Source organism: Bubalus kerabau, chromosome 10, assembly GCF_029407905.1.
Source record: "Bubalus kerabau isolate K-KA32 ecotype Philippines breed swamp buffalo chromosome 10, PCC_UOA_SB_1v2, whole genome shotgun sequence".
NCBI classification, from domain to species: domain Eukaryota; kingdom Metazoa; phylum Chordata; class Mammalia; order Artiodactyla; family Bovidae; genus Bubalus; species Bubalus kerabau.
The window spans coordinates 31,678,952-31,702,863 of NC_073633.1; the positions used below are offsets into that span (position 1 = coordinate 31,678,952).

Below are 23,912 nucleotides of genomic sequence, written 5' to 3' on the forward strand. Positions count from 1 at the left end.
TCTTATCCAAAGTTTTCATATAGTTTAGGTTAATTTGGCTTCCAGAGTGAAGACAGGGATAATGTCTTAAAGGCAATGCTGAGCTGTCTGTGAAGATTTACAGAGAATTTCTTTTTGTTTTCAGGAAACATTTGTTTCTCTATGAAATATAAAGAATATTCACAATGTATATTGTTTATATTCTATGAAAGTGTATTTTCTTCACACACTTTACAATTATAAATTTTTGTTTCCAGTCCTCAATTACCGATAGACTACTACTTTTCCATTTGTTCTGTCTGTTCTTTGTTCCTTTATTTCTCCTTTTTTGTTTCTTTTGGATTATTCAAGTACTTTTATTATTTTATTCTCCTACATTTTTTATGATTTTAAACTATTTTTATTGTGGTAAAATATATATAACATAAAAATGATCATCTTAACCACTTTACGTGTACAGTTCTGGACATTAATTACATTCATATTGTTATGCATCCATCACCAGCATTTACTCCAGAACTTTTTCATTATTCCAAACTGAAATTCTAATACCCATTAAATAATAACCTCCCATTCCACTTTCCCCTAGCCCATGGCAACTGACTATTAGAATTTTTATCTTTGAATTTTATTACTCTAGGCAACATATAAGTGGAATCACACAAAATTTGTCCTCTGTGATTGGCTTATATCACCTGTCATATTGTCTTCAAGGTTTATTCATGTTTTAGAACATGTCAGAATTTCCTTCCAAAAGTTGCATTGTTTGTGTATATAAAATTTTATTTATCTATTCATATCTGAAGAATACTTTGGTTGCTTTCACCATTTCACTATTGTGAATATTGCTTCTGTGACCATGGGTATAAAATATCTGCTTGATTTCTTGCATTCAGTTCTTTTGTATATATACCCAGAAGTGGAATTGCGGAATCATTGGTAATCCATGGCTTTTAGGAACTGCTGTACTATTTTCCACAGACTGAAACATTTAATATTCCCACCAGCAATGTACAAGTACTCCAATTTCTCCAGATTCTTGACAGTTTTTGCTGTTTGCTTCTATAATAACCCAGAGATGAAATGGACAACATCCATTGGATAAAAAGCAAGAGAATTCCAGAAAAACATCTACTTCTGCTCCATTGACTATGCTAAAGCCTTTGTGTGGATCAGAACAAACTGTGGAAAGTTCTTAAAGAGATGGGAATACCAGACCACCTTACCTGCCTCCTGTGAAACCTGTATACAGATCAAGAAGCAACAGTTAGAACCAGCCATGGAACAATGGAGTGGTTCCAAATTGGGAAAGGAGTACATCAAGGCTGTATATTGTCACCCTGCTTATTTACCTTATATGTAGTACATTACGGAAAATGCCAGGCTGGATGAAGTACAAGCTGAAATCAAGATTGCAAGGAGAACTATCAATAACCTCAGATATGCAGATGACACCACTCTTTTGGAAGAAAGCGAAGAACTGAAAAGTCTCTTGATGAAAGTGCAAGAGGAGACTGAAAAAGTTGGATTAAAACTCAACATTCAAAAAATGAAGATCGTGGCATTTGATCCCATCACTTCATGGCAAATAGATGGGGAAACAATGGAAACAGTGGGAGACTTTATTTTCTTGAGCTCTGAAATCAATGTGGATGGTGACTGAAGCCATGAAATTAAAAGACACTTGCTCCTTGGAAGAAAAGCGATAACAAACCTAGACAACATATTAAAAACCAGAGACATTACTGTGCCGACAAAGGTCTGTATAGTCAAGGCTATGGTTTTTCCAGTAGTTATGTATGGATGTGAAAATTGGACCATAAAGAAGGCTGAACACCTATGAACTGATGCTTTCAAGCTGTGGTGTTGGAGAAGACTCTTGAGAGTCCTTTGGACTGCAAGGAGATCAAACCAGTCCACCCTAAAGGAAATCAATCCTAAATATTCATTGGAAGGACTGATGCTGAAGTTGAAGCTCCAATACTTTGGCTACCTGATGCAAAATGCGGACTCATTGGAAAAGATCCTGATGCTGGGAAAGATTGAAGGCAGGGGGAGAAGGGGATGACAGAGGATGAGATGGTTGGATGGCATCGCTGACTCCATGGACATCAGTTTGAACAAACTCCATGAGGTGGTGAAGGACAGAGAAGCCTGCATGCTGCAGTACATGGGGTCACAAAGAGCTGGACATGACTGATCGACTGAACAACAGCAAAGAATATTCCTCTAGAGAGTGAAGACTGCCATCATATCCTGCCCACATAATGGGGTGTCACTCCTGGATCTTGCTTCAGACATGTAAGCTGCCCCAGCCACTAATCATTGATGTCTCTGTTGCTAAAAATATATATCCTTTGTTTAAAGACATCTGTATTATTTTTTATTTAAAAAGTAAATCATAAGACTGTTCTATACATTAGTATCTCTTTTGCTGTCTCGTACACAGGGTTATTGTTACCATCTTTCTAAATTCCATATATATGCGTTAGTATACTGTATTGGTGTTTTTCTTTCTGGCTTACTTCACTCTGTATAATAGGCTCCAGTTTCATCCACCTCATTAGAACTGATTCAAATAGAACAGTCTTATGGACTCTGTGGGAGAGGGAGAGGGTGGGAAGATTTGGGAGAATGGCATTGAAACATGTAGAATATCATGTATGAAACGAGTTGCCAGTCCAGGTTCGATGCACAATACTGGATGCTTGGGGCTAGTGCACTGGGATGACCCAGAGGGATGGAATGGGGAGGGAGGAGGGAGGAGGGTTCAGGATGGGGAACACATGTATACCTGTGGTGGATTCATTTTGATATTTGGCAAAACTAATACAATTATGTAAAGTTTAAAAATAAAATAAAATAAAAAAAAATAAAATAAAATGGAGAAAGTAAAAAAAAAAAAGTAAATAATGCAGTCAAGTGGAAAAGAATTTAAAACATTCAAAATAAATCTCTTTTTCTGTCTTCTTCCTCAGACACCAAATTCTCCTTATTGAAGAAAGCCCTGTAACCAGTCTGGATCTCCTTCAGAAGATGGTCTATACATTTATATTACAGGTATTTACACCCTGAAGCTCACTTTAAAAAAATATTTATTTATTTTTAATTGATTGATGGTTGTTTTACAATATTGGTTTGATTTGGCATACATCAGCATGAATTAATCATAGGTGTATATATGTCTCCTCCCTCTTGAATCTCCCTCCCTCAGCTCACTTTTTTTTTACTCAACAATGTATCTTGAAGTAATTATGTAACATTACTTATAGAGCTACTTCATATTTTATGAAATTGAAGATATAGTATTCCACTGTATGACTAAACTATAGCTTATTTAATTAGCTTTCCATTAATGGGAATTGACATTTTTCTCCACATTTTGCTATTACAACAATGATACAATGAACATTTTTATACTTTCATAATTTCCTATATGTGTGAAAAAAGCCATAGGCTAAGCACCTTAGAAGCTGCATTGCTGGGTTCCAGGGAATAAGACTTAAAATTTTGACTGTCCTAAATACAGTGTAAAACTTATACTCCCACCAACTAAGTGTGAGAGAACCCATTTCACAGTCTCAACCATATAGTGTGTTATCAAACTTCCTGATCTTTGTCACTCCCCAGGTTAAACATGAGGTACTGTTTAATGATATTCTCTCTTTATCTTTTTATGAATGAATTAGTGATATTTCTATATGTTTAAGAATCTTTTCTATATGTTACTTGTTTGTATCTTTTTGCTTATTTTCCTATTACGATGTTCTGTTCTCTTACTGTTTATAGAGCTTTATATATATTAAGGAAACAATATATAAGTGGCAAATCATTGAGATTATTGAAGGGGAAATAATTGAGAAGTTCTAAAGTTAAAAATATAGGACTGTTTACTGAAAAGAAAAGGCAGATGAACAGCGTGGTGGATAGGACATTTTTATTTTTTCACCATTAAAATATTATCCTTAGAAAATCACTCCTGAAACCCAGTTCTCATTTTCTTCATCTGCAGAATCAGGTAGCTGAATTGATAAATATATACAATAATAGGATAACTTTTCTTTCAGGATCTAGGAGGTACTTCAAGGAGAGCTAGTTCAAGTTACTAATAAAAATCCTGAGTAAACAATTTTACTGATATATAATTCCTTTTCATTATAGGGGACTGGAATGCAAAAGTAGATCAAGAAATACCTGGAGTAACAGGCAAATTTGGCCTTGGAGTACAGAATGAAGCAGGGCAAAGTTTAATAAAGTCTTGCCAGGAGAACGCACTGGTCATAGCAAACACGCTTTTCCAACAACATAAGAGAAGACTCTACACATGGTCAATACCGATGTGATGGTCAATACCGAAATCAAATTGATTATATTCTTTGCACCCAATAATGGAGAAGCTCTATACAGTCAGCAAAAACAAGACTGGGAGCTGACTGTGGCTCAGATCATGAACTCCTTATTGCCAAATTCAGACTGAAATTGAAGAAGGTAGGGAAAACTACTAGACCATTCAGGTATGACCTAAATCAAATCCCTTATGATTATACAGTGGAAGTGACTAATAGATTCAAGGGATTAGATCTTATAGACAGAGTGCCTGATGAGCTATGGATGGAGGTTCATGACATTGTACAGGAAGCAGTGATCAAGATCATCCCTAAGAAAAAGAAATGCAAAAAGGCAAAATGGCTGTCTGAGGAGGCCTTAGAAAGAGCTGTGAAAAGAAGAGAAGTGAAAGGCAGAGGAGAAAAGGAAAGATATACTCATTTGAATGTAGAGTTTCAAAGAATAGCAAGGAGAGATACAAAAGCCTTCCTCAGTGATCAATGCAAAGAAATAGAGGAAAACAACAGAATGGGAAAGACTAGAGATCTCTTCAAGAAAATTAGAGATCCAAGGGAACATTTCATGCAAAGATGGGCACAATAAAGGACAGATATGGTATGGATCTAACAGAAGCAGAAGATATTAAGAAGAGGTGGTAAGAATACACAGAAGAACTATACAAAAAAGATCTTCATGACCAAGATAATCACGATAGTGTGATCACTGCCCTAGAGCCAGACATCCTGGAATGTGAAGTCAAGTGGGCCTTAGGAAGCATTACTACGAACAAAGCTAGTGGAGGTGATGGGATTCCAGTTGAGATATTTCAACTCCTAAAGGATGATGCTGTGAAAGTGCTGAACTCAATATGCCAGGAAATTTGGAAAACTCATCAGTGGCCACAGGACTGGAAAAGGTCAGTTTTCATTCCAATCCCAAAGAAAGGCAATGCCAAAGAATTCTCTAACCACCACACAGTTGCACTCATCTCACACGCTAGCAGAGTAATGCTCAAAATTCTCCAAGCCAGGCTTCAACAGTACATGAACCATGAACTTCCAGATGTTCAAGCTGGATTTAGAAAAGGCAGAGGAACCAGAGATCAAATTGCCAACATCTGCTGAATCATCGAAAAAGCAAGAGAGTTCCAGAAAAACATTTACTTCTGTTTTATTGACTATGCCAAAGCCTTTGACTGTGTGGATCACAAAAAACTGTGGAAGATTCTTAAAGAGATGGGAATATCAGACCATCTGACCTGCCTCCTGAGAAATCTGTATGCAGGTCAGGAAGCAACAGTTAGAACTGGACATGGAACAACAGAGTGGTTCCAAATCGGGAAAGAAGTACGTCAAGGCTGTATATTGTCACCCTGCTTATTTAACTTCTATGCAGAGTACATCATGAGAAATGCTGGGCTGGATGAAGCACAAGCTGGAATCAAGATCACCAGGAAATATATCAATAACCTCATATATGCAGATGACACCACCCTTATGGCAAAAAGCGAAGAAGAACTAAAGAGTCTCTTGATGAAAGTGAAAGAAGAGAGTGAAAAAGTTAGCTTAAAACTTAACATTCAGAAAATGAAGATCATGGCATCTGGTCCCATCACTTCATGGAAAACAGATGGGGAAACAGTGGAAACAGTGTCAGACTTTATTTTTTTGGGCTCCAAAATCACTGCAGATGGCGACTGCAGCCATGAAATTACAAGATGCTTACTCCTTGGAAGGAAAGTTATGACCAACCTAGACAGCATATTAAAAAGCAGAGACATTACCTTGCCAACAAAGATCTGTCTAGTCAAAGGTATGGTTTTTCCAGTAGTCATGTGTGGATGTGAGTGTTGGACTATTAAAGAAGCTGAGCGCCGAAGAATTGATGCTTTTGAACTGTGGTGTTGGAGAAGACTCTTGAGAGTCCCTTGGACTGCACAGAGACCAACCAGTCCATCCTAAAGGTAATCAGTCCTGAATATTCATTAGAAGGACTGATGCTGAAGATGAAACTCCAATCCTTTGTCACCAGATGCAAAGAACTGACTCATTTGTAAAGACCCTGATACTGGGAAAGGTTGAAGGCAGGAGGAGAAGGAGACGACAGAGGATGAGATGGTTGGATCACATCAATGACTCAGTGGACATGAGTTTGAGTAAGTTCTGAGAGTTGGTGATGGACAGGGAGGCCTGGTGTGCTGCAGTCCATGGGGTCATAAAGTGTTGGACTCGACTGAGCGGCTGAACTGAACTGACCTGAACAATTCCTGAGCACCTCTCCCTTAAAAGAATTAGGCCTAAATTTGTCTCTGGGTTACTGGTTTTCCTTATTTTATTGAAATCAACCCTTCTCCTTGCCCACCTTGTTTGCAGGGTAGAACACTCAAGAATCTGGAGGTTCTTGCAGTGAAAAGAAAATCAGGCCTTTGCTACCAGTCCCTGTATTCACTTGTCTCTGATTTGTGGGTTTTTGCATGATTATGCTACAAGATCATCTTCCGAAAGTGAGGGGAGAAGTGAGAAAGTATGGAACTTAGATATAATAGAAAACAAATTTTGGTTATAGTCATGACTAATCAGCTTGGATTAAACTTACCCTTCTACTGAAAGTAACTACAAAATCTGAAGAAATTACATAAAACAAGCCTTTGAAGGCACTAGAGAGAAGTCCACAGACATGACTTCAGGGGCTATAATTCCAGGGAAGAGAGGAATAAGAAGAGGAGCTCCACATTTACCTTGAGTGTTTCTCCCCTAGGATGACAATCACTGGGTTGGGGAGTATGGGGACATGGAGGTATCTGAGAAAGAACAGTGAGAAGGAAGAATAAAGTCTCAGCAGAAAACAGTAGTTTCATTGAACTAAGGGTATAAGGGATTTGGTGTTTGTGGCTGCCAGAGAAACTGGTGTTTGAGAAAAAATACTGGATACAGGAGGACCACGGAGAAGTGAGGGTCAAAATGTGAGGTAGTTTCCTTTCTAGGCATTTTTTGATTTCCCAGTCATTCATGTGCAAGATGAGAATTCAAGAAGTCTAGCAGAAAGAAGAAACTGGGAGTTTAAAGAGCTGAGCAGAGGTCTTAGGAGTCATGGGTTTCAGAATCTAGGAATAGAAAGTCAGGGCTCTCTAAGGTGGAGGTGTCCTTAAAACAGCTCAGGTGTGCGATTGAAATCTCAGAATGCTCATGTTACTGACCAAGGATCACATCCCAGAAATAAGAGCAAAGCTGTTTTAGACTGTTTTTATTACACCTTAAAATAAGTACTCCTTAAATGAGATCAAAGTGATCTGCTTTACTCTATCTTCTGGTAAAAGAAAACTTTCTTTACTACATTATTTAAAAAATTTTAAAATGTAATGTTCAGCATTTGGTAAAAAATGAGAAACAGGACCAAAAAAAAAAAAAAGAAACAGGACAAATGAGCAAGAACCAAGAGAATAAATAAGCAACAGATACACGTTCACAGGTGACTGAAATTTTAGTCAATATTAGGATGAATGATTATCTGAAAAAAATCCCCACATTTTTCTTTAAACCTGAAAATGAGGTTTTTTGAGACCTAAACACAATTTAGGTCTCTAATTGCTCAAGAACTCTTTTGATTAACACTTTTTATAGTCTAAGAAATTTCTGCAGAGCCTTTTTCATATCTTTGTTTCTAAGACTATATATTACAGGGTTAAGAAGTGGCGTCACAACAGAATAAAACAGAGTCACAATCTTCTGCATTCCACCTTCATGCTCAGATGTTGGACTCCCATACATTACAAGGACTGAGCCATAAAACAGTGAAACCACAGCCAGATGAGACCCACAGGTGGAGAAAGCCTTTTTTCGCCCAGCTGCTGAAGGGACTTTCAATACAGCTCTCAGGACCAGAGCATAAGACCCCATGATGAAGAGAAAAGGAATGATGAGGGGCACAGGACTTAAAGTGGAGAAGACAAGCTCTATCACAGGAGTTTTTTTGCAAGTGAGCGCTAGAAGAGGACCTGGGTCACACAGGAAGTGGTCAATGGTCCCAGATCCACAGAAAGACATTTGGGAGATGATGATGATGGGAATCAAGAACCAGAGGAAACCAAATACCCAGCAGCTGATCACGAGATTGGCACAGAGACGTCCAGTCATGAGAGTGGGGTAGTGCAGAGGCCAGCAGATGGCAAGGTATCGATCAAATGCCATAATAGCCAAGAAAAAGCATTCTGTAGAACCCAAGGAGAAGAAAAAGTAGAACTGGAGAAAGCACCCAGAGAAGGAGATGAGCTTGTTGTCAGAGAGGAAGTTGGCCAACATGTTGGGGACAGTGGAGGTGACATACCAGATCTCCAGGAAGGAGAAGTTGGCGAGCAGGATGTACATGGGGGTGTGGAGTCTCTGATCCCAGCGCACAGCACAGATGATAGAACCGTTGCCCATGAGGGTCAGGAGGTAGACAGCAGAGAAGAGCACAAAGAGGAGAATCTGCCCCTCCCTGGGGCAAGGGAAGCCCAGGAGGATGAAGCCAGTGATGGTGCTGGAATTGTTGAAGGTGTTGGAGATTTGCATGTGTCTGTCAGCTGTGAAAGAACCAGCAAATATCAAATGAGTTTGTATAGAGATATCAGGACCCAAATTTATATTTAAATCATCTTGGAAAAGTAAGTAGGGATTTATATATTAGTAGCTAGTTTTTCCCTTGTAAACTGGGTTAACTATTCTTGTTCACATTTTCATCATGGATTCAAGAAAATATTTGATCAGAGTTGGTAAACTCTTGAAGGAAAGTGTGGTAGAGGTATTTGAACATTAAACTTTGTTCTTAATAGAGAATCTGTCTGACTATCTATCTACCTACCTACCTACCTAGCTACCTACCTAGCTACCTACCATCCTACCGCCTATCTAATTTCTCAGAAAAATAGGGACAGAAAAGAATAATTCTGCTGCATATAAAGGTCCTTTATGGTTTCTAAAAATGATTGTAAGTCCAGTACTAATTCAGAGGAAGGTAGCTTTTTTGATGTTCAATTAAAAACAATTGTTACTTATAATGCTTAGGTATTTTTGACCAGGGTTGTTCTGCTGGGGTTCCTGAAATTTCATTTAAGGGTAAACATCTGTTTAATCTAATAAATGACCCTTCAGATTAAATATTTAAGAACTTATTTATTTATTTATTTCTGATGAAACATTTCAGTGTAGTATTTCTTCCCTTTCCTTTACCCTCACATCTAATTCATCAGCAATTTCTGTTAGTCTGTCTCTAAAATAAGTTTCATGCCCATTCACCTCTCTCTAATTCAAGCCATCATCTTCTTTTCTTCACTGGACCACTGTGATAGTGTCCTAACTGGATTTCTTGTTTCTCATCTGTGTCTCTCTACAATTTGTGATCCATACCATGGCCAGAATGACTCTTAAAAAAAAAAAAGAAAATCAGATCACACAAATTTCAAATAGCTTCCCAATGCACTTAGGATCAAACAAATGTTCAAACTAGGGTCTTTGAATTGACCCTTATTCATATCTCCAAACTCTCCTCATGATTCTGTTAGTCAAACATACTTTTTCTGTGTCTCTCATGCACACGCATGCACACAGACACACACACGCTGTGTGTAAGGGAGATATACACACCCTATACTAACATAAACATTGCAAATATAAAACAGGTTTCAACAAACAGTGGGGTAGCAGGATGTATTCCATACCCTGTGCTCTACTGATCCTACTGCAAGCTGCATGTGTTTGGACTATAATACCTACGCTAGGCAGCATAACAGTAGAGAGGGACTCATTTTGTAATACTCTGCACCAAGGGTCAGCAAATATACATTAGTTTTCTATGGATTTTTAAATTTAAATTAAAAAGTAAAAATTCTTAGCTCACTGGCTATACAAAAGCAGGCCATATTTGACTTATTGCCATAATTTGCTGAGCCCTGGTCAATACATTTATAGAGACAGGAAAGCAAAGACATTCATTTTACTGTAGAATAATGGAAACTCTTTGGTCCATGGTGTGACCTTATTAGAAATGGAGGAGACCTCTAGAGGGCAGCTGGAATCAGCCTGTTCTACTCTCACAGATTTTTTTTGGACCAGTTTAATTATAAAAATTCAGTTTCCAAAGTCATCAGGATTGCCTTTCTCTTTCTGTTTCTTTACACACACACACACACACACACACACACACATGCATGCACTGCCTCCTTCCTCCACACGATACTTCAGTGATATAACATTGGCCTTCTTTCAGTTTCTAGAAGCAGCAGTACTTTCCTGACTAAGTGTCTTTCTTGTTGTTGGCCTTCATGGTCACTCTTAATTCCTACTGCTCAGCATACTATGAGGAAGAGGGTATGTACTTTGTAAACATTTTTTTAAAGAAATGACTATCTACATTGTGAACAATGTAGAGAATATAGACAGATACTATAGAAATATTTACCAATTACTTCATTTGAGCTTCAAATAGCTTGTGAGATGAAATCTTAGGAAATGAATTATACAGGAACAGGCTCCAAGTGATCTAGGTAATGAGAGTGCTGGCCCAGACTTGAGATGAATCCATTCAAAGAAGTATTGGAAGCTAATGTTCTGTGTGGAAGACCATGTCCCAACACAAGTGGCTTACTCTCTGTTTCTGGAGATAATTATGGCCCCCCAGTTGTGGATGTTAAAATAGGAGAGGAGGAAGATGGGAGGAAATTCTAGGGTTCAGCCTCATAACAAAGTAGCTTGTTGGCTCTAGTGGAGTCTTCTATTGTCTATAAACTTTGTTTTCTTAATTTTTAAAATTTTTATTCTTTATTTTTAATTGAAGTATAGTTGATTTACAGTGTTGTGCTAATTTCTGCTGTACAGCAAAGTCACTCAGTTATACACATACATACGTTCTCTTTAATGTTCTTTTCCATAATGGATATAGTTCCCTGTGCTACACAATAGGACCTTATTGTTTTTCCGTTGCTTGAAAAATTTGTTCCATTTTGTTTACCCATTCTAAATGTAATAGTTTGTATCTACTAACCCCAAACATGGGCGGTATCTACTGCCCATGCCTCTCTCTCCCTCTTCCCCCTTGGCAACCACAACTCTGTTCTTTTTAGCTTTCTTTTCTTTATATGAGAAAGGAATAGTACTGTATGATTTTTAATTACTTTTCATTATAGCATGCTTACTCCTATTCCAAGTATACTGCAAGTACACATGATATCAAGGCTGTGAGATCTATAAGATCTAGAAGTGATATTGTAGTTACATCTATCTCTTACATGAGAAAATCAGTTGGATAGATTTTCACTTCTACAAGAAGGGAAAAGATCCAGGCCAGTTCCCTCTCGGGGCAGTTTTACTTTGAGAGCCTGACAATATGCCCTAGAAAATAAGAAAGATGTGAAAAAAGATTCTGTGTGTGCCATCATCATTTCATGCTCAACTTAACTAAATCGACTATGGATGAAAAAAAATATTTCTAACAAGATTGTATTGTTTGTTACTTACCCTTAATTAATTTCCTCCTCTGTACAGAGTAGCTGTGGTTTCACCTGGCACAAAGGGGACACTGGAGCTGTCCAGAGAGGCAGGAAGTGTCCCCTGAATTAGTTGTAGAAAGTGCTGTGGCAGAAAGAGCGGGAATATTCAAATAGTGGTGTCAAAGCTGTGTGATGTATACAGGATGTTTGGACTGAGTCATTAACAAAGCCAAACAAGAAAAACTACATACTTACCTGAATTATATCTTGGAAAGGTTGGGTTAAACTCAATCTTGAATAGTCAGGTCATCAGCTATACTAGATAAAATGAAGGAAAGACATTTCTCTGATATTTTACTTTTTCCTCAGGGCTAGTTTAAGGCAGCACAATGGGGTGGAAGCATTATTGGCCTGCTATCGCAATAGCACATCCATCTATTTCATTTCGTTTGGTCAGGAGATAGCACACCTGCCCCATGCAGTGCAGGAGACCTGAGTTTAATCCCTGGATCGGGAAGATTCCCTGGAGAAAGGAGTGTGAGCCCACTCCAGTATTCTTGTCTGGAGAATCTCATGGACAGAGGAGCCTGACAGGCTACAATTCATAGGGTTGCAAAGAGTTAGATACAACTGAGTGCGCATGTGCACATGCACACACACACACATGCACACACACACACACACACACAAGATATAACATACAAGACCTGGATGAACTTTTTAGCCAATATGCTTCCCTGGTGGCTCAGAGGTTAAAGCATCTGCCTGCAATGCGGGAGACCTGGGCTCAATCCCTGGGTCCGGAAGATCCCCTGGAGAAGGAAATGGCAACCCACTCCAGTATTCTTGCCTGGAGAATCCCATGGACGGAGGAACCTGGTGGGCTATAGTCCACGGGGTCGCAAAGAGCCGGACATGACTGAGTGACTTCACTTTCACCTTCACTTTCTTTCAATATCATATATAGCTAAAGCAAAGTAAAGGAACTCTTATTTAGAGGGTAGTAGTTTTTCTAACTTTTTAATATTTACTTTCTCCTCTAAGAATATGGACAAAGAGGGCAATCCAGACCTGAAGTTTCTCTGAATGTCTGGTCTTTCTGGAGAGGAAGGTTGGTCTTCTCTACAGAAACCATCAAGCAGTGAAGCAGTAGAAATAAGGTGACAATCTTTCTGTGTCTGCTGGAGGATGGAGAGATTCTAAGCAGAGGCTCCAGGGAGTGAGGATCCATGAGGATCAATTTACCACTTCTAGAAGAAGTTCTGTGTTAGGAGAATGTTCTTTACTAGTTATTCCCTTCCTCTGGGGCCTGCCTTCTCTGGAGACTCTGATCGTTCTGTTTTACCTTTGACTCCCAGTAGAGTGGAAAATGTTACTTTTTAAAGCCTCCCAATTCTCAGGGATGGCAAGAGATTTCATCCATGTGTAAGACAACTCGGATTGCCTATCGAGTGTTAAAGGAAAGGCTATAAAAATAACACAGTGTGGTGGCCATGATGTAAGAAACTGTTCCTGGGCCTCTAGTGAATGCTATCAATCAATTATGAGTTTTGGAAACAGAGCCTCCTTTAATTTTCTAGAAAGAAAAGATAGGTGGCTGAAGGTATGATGTGACCTCAGCCATAGAGGGCTGTGCAGCTAGTTGCCCCAGGAATCCATCCCCTTCCAGGGCCTCCCTGGTTGTTTTATAGATCTTTCCTTTCTCACTTGTACTTGAGCCCTGTGAGTGTCAAGCAGATGTTTTGAGGGTCCACTTGTCAGGTCTGAGAGAGGCCAGAGCAGAACATTCCTTAGCTCTACTCAGGGATTGCATCAGGGAGTTGGATCTAAGCTTCCTCATCTTGATGGAGGTACAGATGTCTTAGCATAATCCACTTCTTGTCCCTTTCCCTTCAATTTGTGAAGGATTTTCACGTCAAAGACTTATCCGGTCATTTCACTTCCTTGTTTGAATAGCTTTGTTGTTTCCCTCTGTCCACACCATGAGATTCAAAATTGCCAAATAAAAACTTTTGCACTGGAGCCTTAACCTATTGCTATTGTTACCACTGTTGTTGTTAAATTTTTATATTTTTACCCTTTCTCCAGTATTTCCTGTAGAAGTCCTTGTGTCAACAGTTACATCAAATTGCTTAGACACACAGGGGAAGATCATATATTTTTGTTGGGTGAATATTATCTTACCCTCTGAAAAGCAGGCAAGAACCCTCTGCATTGATGACTACTAGTGTGAGAGTTAAGCCCTGTGAAGTGAGGATCCCAGGAGATTATTTATTCATGCAGAAGTAAAGAGCTAACTCACTAAATGTTCTCTTTGCCTTATTTTGTTAACCTTTCCTGTCATTTTCCCCCTCAGCTCAGTTTCTCACAAAATTATTTAAAAAATTTTTATTTTATATTGAAACATAGTTGGTTAATGATGTTGTGTTAGTTCAGGTATACAGCAAAGTGATTCAGTTATACAAATACATATATCTTTTCTTTTAAAAATTCTTTTTCTATATAGGTTATTACAGAATATTGAGAGTTTCCTGTGCTATACAGTAGGTCCTTGCTGGTTATCTATTTTAAATATAGCAGTGTGTACATGTTAATCCCAAACTCCCAGTCTATCCCTGCCTGCCACCCTTCTGCCCTGGTAATCATAAATTCATTCTCTAGGTCTGTGAATCTGTGTCTGTTTTGTAAATAAGTTCATTTGTATCATTTAAAAAAAATTTTCACATATAAGCAATATCATGTGACATTTGTCTTTCTCTGTAAGACTTACTTCACTTACTATGATAATCTTCAGATTTATCCATGTTGCTTCAGATGGCATTGGTTCCTTCTTTTTAATGGCTGAGTAATATTCCATTGTATATGCATATCATGTTTACTTTATCCATTCATCTGTTGATAGACATTTAGGTTGCTTCCATGTCTTGGCTATTGTAAGCAGCACTTTAATGAACATTGGTGTACATGAATCCTTTTGAGCCATATTTTTCTCAGGATATATGCCCTGGAATGGAATTACTGGATCATATCAAGATTGCCTGGAGAAATATCAATAACCTCAGATATGCAGATGACACCACCCTTATGGCAGAAAGAGAAGAGGAACTAAAAAGCCTCTTGATGAAAGTGAAAGAGGAGAGTGAAAAAGTGGCTTAAAGCTCAACATTCAGAAAACTAAGATCATGGCGTCCGGTCCCATCACTTCATGGGAAATAGATGGGGAAACAGTGGAAACAGCGTCAGACTTTATTTTTTTGGGCTCCAAAATCACTGCAGATGGTGATTGCAGCCATGAAATTAAAAGACGCTTACTCTTTGGAAGGAAAGTTATGACCACCCTAGATAGCATATTCAAAAGCAGAGACATTACTTTGCCAACAAGGTCTGTCTAGTCAAGGCTATGGTTTTTCCAGTGGTCATGTATGGATGTGAGAGTTGGATTGTGAAGAAAGCTGAGCACCAAAGAATTGATGCTTTTGAACTGTGGTGTTGGAGAAGACTCTTGAGAGTCCCTTGGACTGCAAGGAGATCCAATCACTCCACCCTAAAAGAGATCAGTCCTGGGTGTTCATTGGAAGGACTGATGTTGAAGCTGAAACTCCAATACTTTGGCCACCTCATGTGAAGACTTGACTCATAGGAAAAGACCCTGATGCGGGGAGGGATTGGGGGCTGGAGGAGAAGGGGATGACAGAGGATGAGATGGCTGGATGGCATCACTGACTTGATGGACATGAGTTTGGGTAAACTTCGGGAGTTGGTGTTGGACAGGGAGGCCTGGCGTGCTGCAATTCATGGGGTTGGAAAGAGTTGGACACAACTGAGCAAATGAACTGAACTGATGGTAGCTCTATTTTCAGTTTTTAAGGAACCTCCGTATTGTTCTCATAATGGCTGTACCAATTTACATTCCACCAACAGTGTAGGAGGGTTCGGTTTCCTCCATACCTCCTTCAGCATATATTGTTTTTGGATTTTTGGTGGTGATGGCCTACTGAGTGATATGAGGTAACATCTCATCAGAGTTTTGATTTAAATTTCTCTAATAGCTAGCAATGTTGAGCATCTTTTCATGTGCTTCTTGGCCTTTTGTGTGTCTTTTTTGTATAGATACCTATCCATTTATGTCCTCTGCCCATTTTTTTAATTGTTTTTTTTTTTTCATGATATTGAGCTGCATGAGCTGTTTTTAATTTTTGATGACTAATCCTTTGTTGTTGGCATCATTTGCAAATATTTTCTCCTATTCTGTGAGTTTTTTTTTTTTAATTTGCTTATGGTTTCTGTTGCTGTGCAAAAGCTTTTGAGTTTAATTGGGTCCCATTAGTTTTTTTTTGTTTTCATTCTCATTACTCTGGGAGATGGTGTGAAAAAGATATTCTGCATTTTATGTCAGAGTTCTGCCTATGTTTTCCTGTAAGAGATTTATAGTATTTGGTCTTACATTTAGGTCTTTAGTCCATTTGAATTTATTTTTCTGTATGTTGTTAAAGAATGTTCTAATTGCATTTTTTTTGCATGTAACTGTCCAGTTTCCTCAGCACCATTTATTGACGAGAATGTCTTTCCTTCACTATATAGTCATTTGTCCTTTGTCTTAGATTAATGACCATAGGTGTGTGGATTTATTTCTGAGCTTTCTATCCTGTTCCGTTGATCTATATTTCTATTTTTGTACCAGCACCATACTGTCTCGGTTACTGTAGCTTTGTACTCCAGTCTGAGGTCAAGAAGTCGGATTCCTCCAGCTCTGTTATTCTTTCTCAAGATTGCTTTGGCTATGCATAGCCTTTTTTGTTTCCATATAAATTTCAAGAATTTTCTTCCTGTATTAAACGTGAAAAAACAGGATGGTTTATCAGTACAACATGGTTATTTACCCTTGTGATTACGTGCCCGATTGGGAGCTGTCATGTGCTGCTGATGCCCAGCATCACGACAGAGTATCTTACCGTGTATCACTAGCCTGGGAAAAGACCATAATTAAAAATTCAAAGTAAGGTTTCTACTAAATGAATATTGCTTTCATGCAGTTATAAAGTTGAAAAATCACAGGTCAAACTATCATTAAGTCATGGGCACTCAATACTTAATATTGCAGCATTTGACAATAAAGCATAAAATTGGGAAAAAAAAAAAACAAAATAGAAAAAGACCTCCACATTACTACTCAAACATTGCCATTTAAAGTATTTTTATACTTTTTTTGTGTTGTTTTCTGAAGACTGGATTTAACTTTTCTGCACATGTTGTATTTATAATATTATACTATACTAATTCACTAAGTTCTTATCAGCCATTTCCCATAAATACTTCCTAATTGTGGCTCAGCAGGAAAGAATCAGCCTGCCAATGCAGGAAAATTCCTTGTAGAAGGAAATGGCAACCCACTCCAGTATTCTTGCCTGGGAAATCCCATGGACAAGGAGCCTGGAGGGCTACAGCCCATGGGCTTGCAAAGAGTTGGACACAACTTAGCGACTAAACAACAACTGTACTTATTCACTAAGTTCTTATCAGCCTTTCCCCATAAACTCTTCCTAATAGCTGAATATTATTCAGCTGTAGAGGCACAAGGGGAATTTTTCCCACTTTCACTCAATAGCATATATATGTATATATATAAAACTCTCTTACAACAAATTAATAACGATGAAGAATGTGAGTTTTGGACTCAGAGAGACTTGGTTGAATCTCTGCTTTCTGAGTTGTTATTAGACTGCATTACTGGCAAATTGTTATCTGTTCTCTCCAGGCCTTAGTTTTCTATTCTGTAAAACAGGTGAAATAGTAATGGCTCATATAATGCTATAATGAAGACTAAAAAAGATAGTGTATATAAAATGCTTAACTTGAAAGCTTACATATGATAACCTAACATCAGGAGACACTATAGCATAACAGTTTATAGTATGGTTTCTGGAGTCATAGTTCTTTAATTCAACCTGGTTCCAACGCTCTTAACTGTTTGGTAAACTTACTTACTCAATCAAGGCTTAGTTACCTCATTTACAAAAAGATACTGATGGTGTACTTGAGGCTGTACAATTCTTTTTTTTTTTTTTTTTGAGTTTTAAATTTTTTTATTTTGATAAAGGATGTACATGGGTATACACGTGTGTGGGGAACACATGTACACCCGAGGCTGTACAATTCTTGAATGGCTAAAGTAGAAGTTCATTTCAGGCACATTGCGAGTTAGCTGCATTTAGTAGAAATGCAGACAATAATTTACCTGATTATCATGATACCTATATAAAGACTTTAATCTTAAATTTCCTCAATGAAAACCTTCTCAGTAAGTATATGAAACTTGTTCTCAGTCATGTCTTTTATGGAATTAGTATTAACCAAAACTCATGAATAGCTCTTCCTATAGAAGCGTCCCGTAGAAGACTGGTTTTATTAATTATATATCTCTAGTCTACTATAGAAAATGAACATATGCGGTATGCTTAATGCTGTTGTTTAGTCACTAAGTCATGTCTGACTACTTTGTGAGCCCATGGACTGTAGCTCACTAGACTCTTCTCTCCTTGGGATTTCCCAGGTAAGATAATTGGAGTAGGTTGCCATTTCCTTCCTTAGGGAATCTTTCTGACCCAGGTATCAAACTTGGAGATAATTGCATACTATAAGGCTAAATGTAAAAGCACTTTGTATGGAAACCTATATAATAATGATTTGATTTTTGAAAGATAATGAAAAAATCCTTCTATATAATTAAATATTTTTATATAATTAGGATCTTGGAGAATAGTATGAAGCACACATACTAGGTCGTTATTACTGTTGATCTAGTAGAGACGGGATGTGTGAAAACTACATTGTGGGTGAAGTGATGGTAGTAGGGAGTGGGAAGGAAAAAAATAAAGGAGTCTGTCATAAAAACAGCATGTACAATATCCGATTGTATAAAATCAACTTATATGAGTGTGTGTATGGGTATAAAATAATACATGAAATATTGTTCACTTAAATATTAATGGTGTTTACCTGAGGGTGATGGGTTTAGATAACTTTTAATTTTAAATATTTTTATATTTTTTCTCTTGTTTGATAATTATAATAATAAGCATTTATTATATATTGGGAAAAGATCCAACTAATTTTTTTCTGGTTCTGGCTATGAGAGCCAAGTCATTTTCTTTTTTTTTTCCCTTCACATCCCATTTTTAAAAGTTGACGTACTGTTGATTTATAATATTAGTTTCAGGTGAACAACATCATGATTGAGTATTTTTAATATAATATACTCCATGTAAAGTTGTTATAAAATATTGGCGATACTCCTTGTGCTGTACAATGTATTCTTGTAGCTTATTTTATACATAGTAGTGTGTACCTATTAATAACCTCCCTCTTCCCTCTCCTCACTGGTAACCACTAGTTTGTTCTCCAAATGCATGAATGTGTTTCTGTTTTTTTACATTCACTCAAAATATTCATTCATTTGTTTTAGTTTTGGGATTCCAGATATGTATGATAATACTCAGTATTTGTCTTTCTCTGAGTTATTATGCATAATATCCTCCAGGTCCATCTATGTTGTTATAAATGACAAAATTTCATTCTATTTTTAGCTGAATAGTATTCTATTCTACACACACACACACACACACACCTTTTATCTTCTTTATTCATTCATCTGTACATCATAAACACTTAGGCTACTACCATATCATGGCTCATGTAAATATTGCTGCCAAGAACATTTGGGTGAATTTATGTTTTTGAATTAGTGTCTTCATTTTCTTCAGATAAACACCCAGGAGTAGAATTGCAAGATCATATGGTAGTTCAATTTTTAGTTTTTGAGACTCCCTCCATACTGTTTTCTATAGTGGCTGCACCAGTTTATATTCCTACCAACAGTGTACAAATGTTCCCATGTCCTGGCCACCATTGATCATTTATCTTTTGGAACCAGTCTGTTACATATCCAGCTCTAACTGTTACTTCTGGACCTGCATACGGGTTTTGCAGGAGGCAGGTCAGGTGGTCTGGTATTCCCATCTCTTTCAGAATTTTCCAGAGTTTGTTGTGATCCACACAGTCAAAGGCTTTGGTGTAGTCAATGAAGCAGAAGTAGGTGTTCTTCTGGAATTCTCTTGCTTTTTCTATGATCCAGTGTATGTTGTCAATTTGATCTCTAGTTCCTCTGCCTTTTCTAAGTCCAGCTTGAACATCTGAAAGTTCTTGATTCATGAACTGTTGAAGCCTGGCTTGAAGAATTTTGAGCATTACTCAGCTAGCATGTGAAGTGAGTGCAGTTGTGCAGTAGTTTGAACAATGAGTGAAATGTGCAGTAGTTTTATAGTGTAATCTGTAAAAATACTGAATTTCTATGCTGTACACCTGAAACTGATATAAGATTGCAAATCAACTATATACCAATGAAAAAATGGCCTAAATCTGTTCTCTGTGGTTCTGCTTTTTCATATCTTACTGTAAGTAAACTGCCCTTCCCCTCCCCCCAACCCTCGCCTCTGCCCCAGGAATCTGGAGCTGCCTGCATTGAAAAAAAGCAGATCTACTTCCTAGATTTGCGTTTGTACCAGTCCCTGTGTTCACTGTTTTTTGTTTTGTGGGTTTTTGCATATTTATGGTACAAGATCATCTTCTGAAACTGAGAATAGTAATGAGAATGTCTGGAATTTAAATATAAAAGACAAGAATCTCTGACTATGGTCATGACTAAACCATTAAACTTGCATTAAACTAACCATTCTACAAAAAATAACTATAAAACCTTGACAAAATACATAAAAAGAACATTCTAAGGCACTAGAAAGCAGTTAACACAGAAAAGACTTCAGGGGATACAATTCCAAGAAGGGAGCAACAAGGAGATGAGTTCCACATTCACCTTGGGGGTTTTCCCCTGAGAAATAGCAATCAGTAGGGCAGGAAAATGTAGGTAGGAAGGCATATGGGAAAGATTGGGGTGAAGGAAGAATACTGTCTCAGCAAAAAGCAGTAGATTCTCCTCAGACTGAACTGAGGAAATAAAGGTTTGGTGCTATGGCCAGTAAGGCACTTGGGGTTTGAGAAACAAATTCTGGAAAAGGAGGACCGCAGAGAAGGAAGATCAAAGGGTACTATAATTTCCTCTCAAGGCATTTTTGATTTCTCAGCCAGCCATTTAGATACAAGATGAGATTTAAAAAAAATCTAGCAGAAAGCAGAAATTGGGAGTCTAAAGAGCTGAGCAGATGTTTTAGGAGTCGTGATTTTTCAGAGTACAAAAATAGGAATTCAGGGATTGCTAAGGTGGAGGTATCCTAAAAACAGTCCAGGTTTGCAGCTGAGATCTTAGAAAGGTCATATTCCTGAGTAAGAGTCACATCCCAGAAATAAGAGCAAAAGTGGTTTAGGTTATTTTTACAACATGAATCCTTAAATGGGATCAAACTGATCTGTTTTTACTCTATCTGCTACTTGGGGAAAATTTAACCTTTGTTGCATTACTATATCCATTATCTTTACAATGTCAAAAATATAATGTGCAGCATTCAATTAAAAATATGGAAGCATATGAAGAAACAGGACAAATGATCAGGAACCAAGAGAAGAAAAAATCAACAGACAACATGCTCACAAGATACTGAGATTTTGGTCAATACTCGAATGAAAAATTTTCTGAATAATGTTTTTAACCTGAAAATAAGTTAAATAGAATATTTATAAAAGTTTGCAAATTAGTAAATAAAAATTTGGGCTCTACTTGCTAAAGAGTCTTTTTGGTTAATAGTTTTATAGTCTCAGAAATTTCTTCAGGGCCTTTTTCATATCTTTGTTCCTAAGACTATAGATTATTGGATTAAGAAGTGGGGTGACAACAGAATAAAACAGAGTCACAGTCATCTGCATTCTAGCACCATGCTCAGATGCTGGGCTCCCATACATGACCACTACTGAACCATAGAACAGTGAAACCACAGTCAGATGAGACCCGCAGGTGGAGAAAGCCTTCCTTCGTCCAGCTGCTGAAGGAAGTTTCAGTACAGCTTTTATGACCAAAGCATAGGACCCCATGATGAAGAGAAAAAGAGCGATGAGGGGAATAGGACTTAGAGTGGAGAAGACAAGCTCCATCACAGGAGGTTTTTTGCAGGTGAGTGCTAGAAGAGGACCTGGGTCACACAGGAAGTGGTCAATGATCCCAGATCCACAGAAAGACATTTGGGAGATGATGATGACGGGAATCAAAAACCATAGAAAACCAAGTACCCAGCAGCTGATCACAAAATTGGTGCAGAGACGTCCAGTCATGATGGTGGGGTACTGTAGAGGCCAGCAGATGGCAAGGTATCGATCAAATGCCATAATAGCCAAGAAAAAGCTTTCTATAGAACCCAAGGAGAAGAAAAAGTAGAACTGGAGAAGGCACCCAGAGAAGGAGATGAACTTGTCATCAGAGAGGAAGTTGGCCAACATGTTGGGGACAGTGGAGGTGACATACCAGATCTCCAGGAAGGAGAAGTTGACGAGCAGGATGTACATGGGGGTGTGGAATCTCTGATCCCAGCACACAGCACAGATGATAGAACCGTTGCCCATGAGGGTCAGGAGGTAGAGAGCAGAGAAGAGCACAAAGAGGAGAATCTGCCCCTCCCTGGGGCAAGGGAAGCCCAGGAGGATGAAGCCAGTGATGGTGCTGGAGGTGTTGGGGGTGTTGGAGATTTTCATGGATCTGGGAGCTGTGAAAGGACCAGCAAATATCAAATGAGTTTGTATAGAGACATGAGGACTCAGATTTATACTTAAATCATCTTGGGAAAGATATAAGGACTTGCATGCCTGAGTGCTAAGTCACTTTAGTCATGTCCAACTCTTTGCAACCCTAGGGACTGTAGCCCGCCAGGTTCTTCTGTCCACGGAATTCTCTAGGCAAGAATACTAGGATTTGCCATGCTCTCCTCCAGGCGATCTTCCCAACCCAGGGATTGAACCCACATCTTTTATGTCTCCCGCATTGACCGGCAGGTTCTTTACCACTAGTGCCACTTGGGAAGCCCATAAGGACTTATATATCAATAATTTTTTTCTTGAAAGATGAAATATTGACCTGGGTTTCCTCTTTATTCTCATTTATATTTTCATCCTGGATTACAGAAAATTTCTGGTCAGAATAGATAAACCCTTCTAGTAAAGTGTTGTAGTGGTATTTGAAGATTATATAGACTTGATAGAGAATATACATATATTACCTTTAGGGCTTCCCAGGTGGCGCTAGAGGTAAAGAACCCGTCTGCCAATGCAGGAGACATAAGAGACAAGGGCTCAATCCTAGGGTCAGGAAGATCCCCTGGTGGAGGGCATGGCAATCCACTCCAGTATTCTTGCCTGGAGAATCCTCATGGATAGAGAAGCCTGGCAGGCTACAGTCCATAGGGTCACAAACAGTCAGACACGACTGAAGTGACTTAGCATGCATGCATACAACTATTACATTTAATAGAGTCTATATATCAATCTACCAACCAACCTACTGGTCTATTGTCACAAAAATGGAATGAATTTATTCCACTTTTCAAAGAGGTGACATCATTGCAGTTGGGCCAGAAGTTAAGTCAAGCTAATGTTGCACATGTATACATTATCTTACAGGGTTCTGATTGATTTAAAGATCAATGTGCAAGATTATTTAACAAAAGTATTCTCATTTAGAACAACAGAAAAAGACATGTTGCAGATATGCAAACTTTAAAAGCTACTCTGCCTTGAGATGCTCCAAGTAGTTACTGGACAGACCTATGTTGCCATGTAACATAAATTAATGGAACTTTTTAAATTACTTCTTCATGTGACTGTTGAAGCAGCCTTTATTTCAAACTAAATGATTTAAATTATTAATTTCATAATGTTTTACACTAATCATCTGTAATCATCAGATAGCAATCATCAGATCAACTAGAGGAAATTAGCCTTGATTTCTATTGTGTTAAAAAGGCAATCCTAGTCATTCACAGTGGACAAGTGTGTAAGAATTATTAACAGAGCATGTGAAACAGGTCTATACTTACCTGGAACAGAGATATGAAAATTTCCAAGCTACAGTTATTGATATATTTCTATCCCAATGATATGAGCTATGAATATTACTGATAACGGGGAATTCTAAATATTCAAATAGCAGTGG

General features: G+C 38.1%; 2 protein-coding genes across 2 annotated transcripts; both read right to left on the reverse strand.

Annotated features, from left to right (window-relative positions):
* Nucleotides 1–7,919: 7,919 nt before the first annotated feature.
* LOC129621149 (olfactory receptor 11G2-like) lies at nucleotides 7,920–8,936 on the reverse strand. Its single transcript, XM_055537225.1, has one exon. It carries the CDS (start codon nucleotides 8,853–8,855, stop codon nucleotides 7,920–7,922), a length of 936 nt encoding a protein of 311 aa, XP_055393200.1. The 5' UTR covers nucleotides 8,856–8,936.
* A 12,587-nt stretch (nucleotides 8,937–21,523) lies between these two features.
* Nucleotides 21,524–22,549, reverse strand: LOC129621148 (olfactory receptor 11G2-like). The gene has a single exon (XM_055537224.1). The coding sequence runs from the start codon at nucleotides 22,457–22,459 to the stop codon at nucleotides 21,524–21,526; it is 936 nt and encodes a 311-aa protein (XP_055393199.1). The 5' UTR covers nucleotides 22,460–22,549.
* Between the last annotated feature and the right edge of the window lie 1,363 nt (nucleotides 22,550–23,912).

What these genes read in the sequence shown, in the direction of transcription:
- LOC129621148 (XM_055537224.1), bottom strand. Translation starts at nt 22,459, where the DNA reads ATGAAAATCTCCAACACCCCCAACACCTCCAGCACCATCACTGGCTTC.
- LOC129621149 (XM_055537225.1), bottom strand. Translation starts at nt 8,855, where the DNA reads ATGCAAATCTCCAACACCTTCAACAATTCCAGCACCATCACTGGCTTC.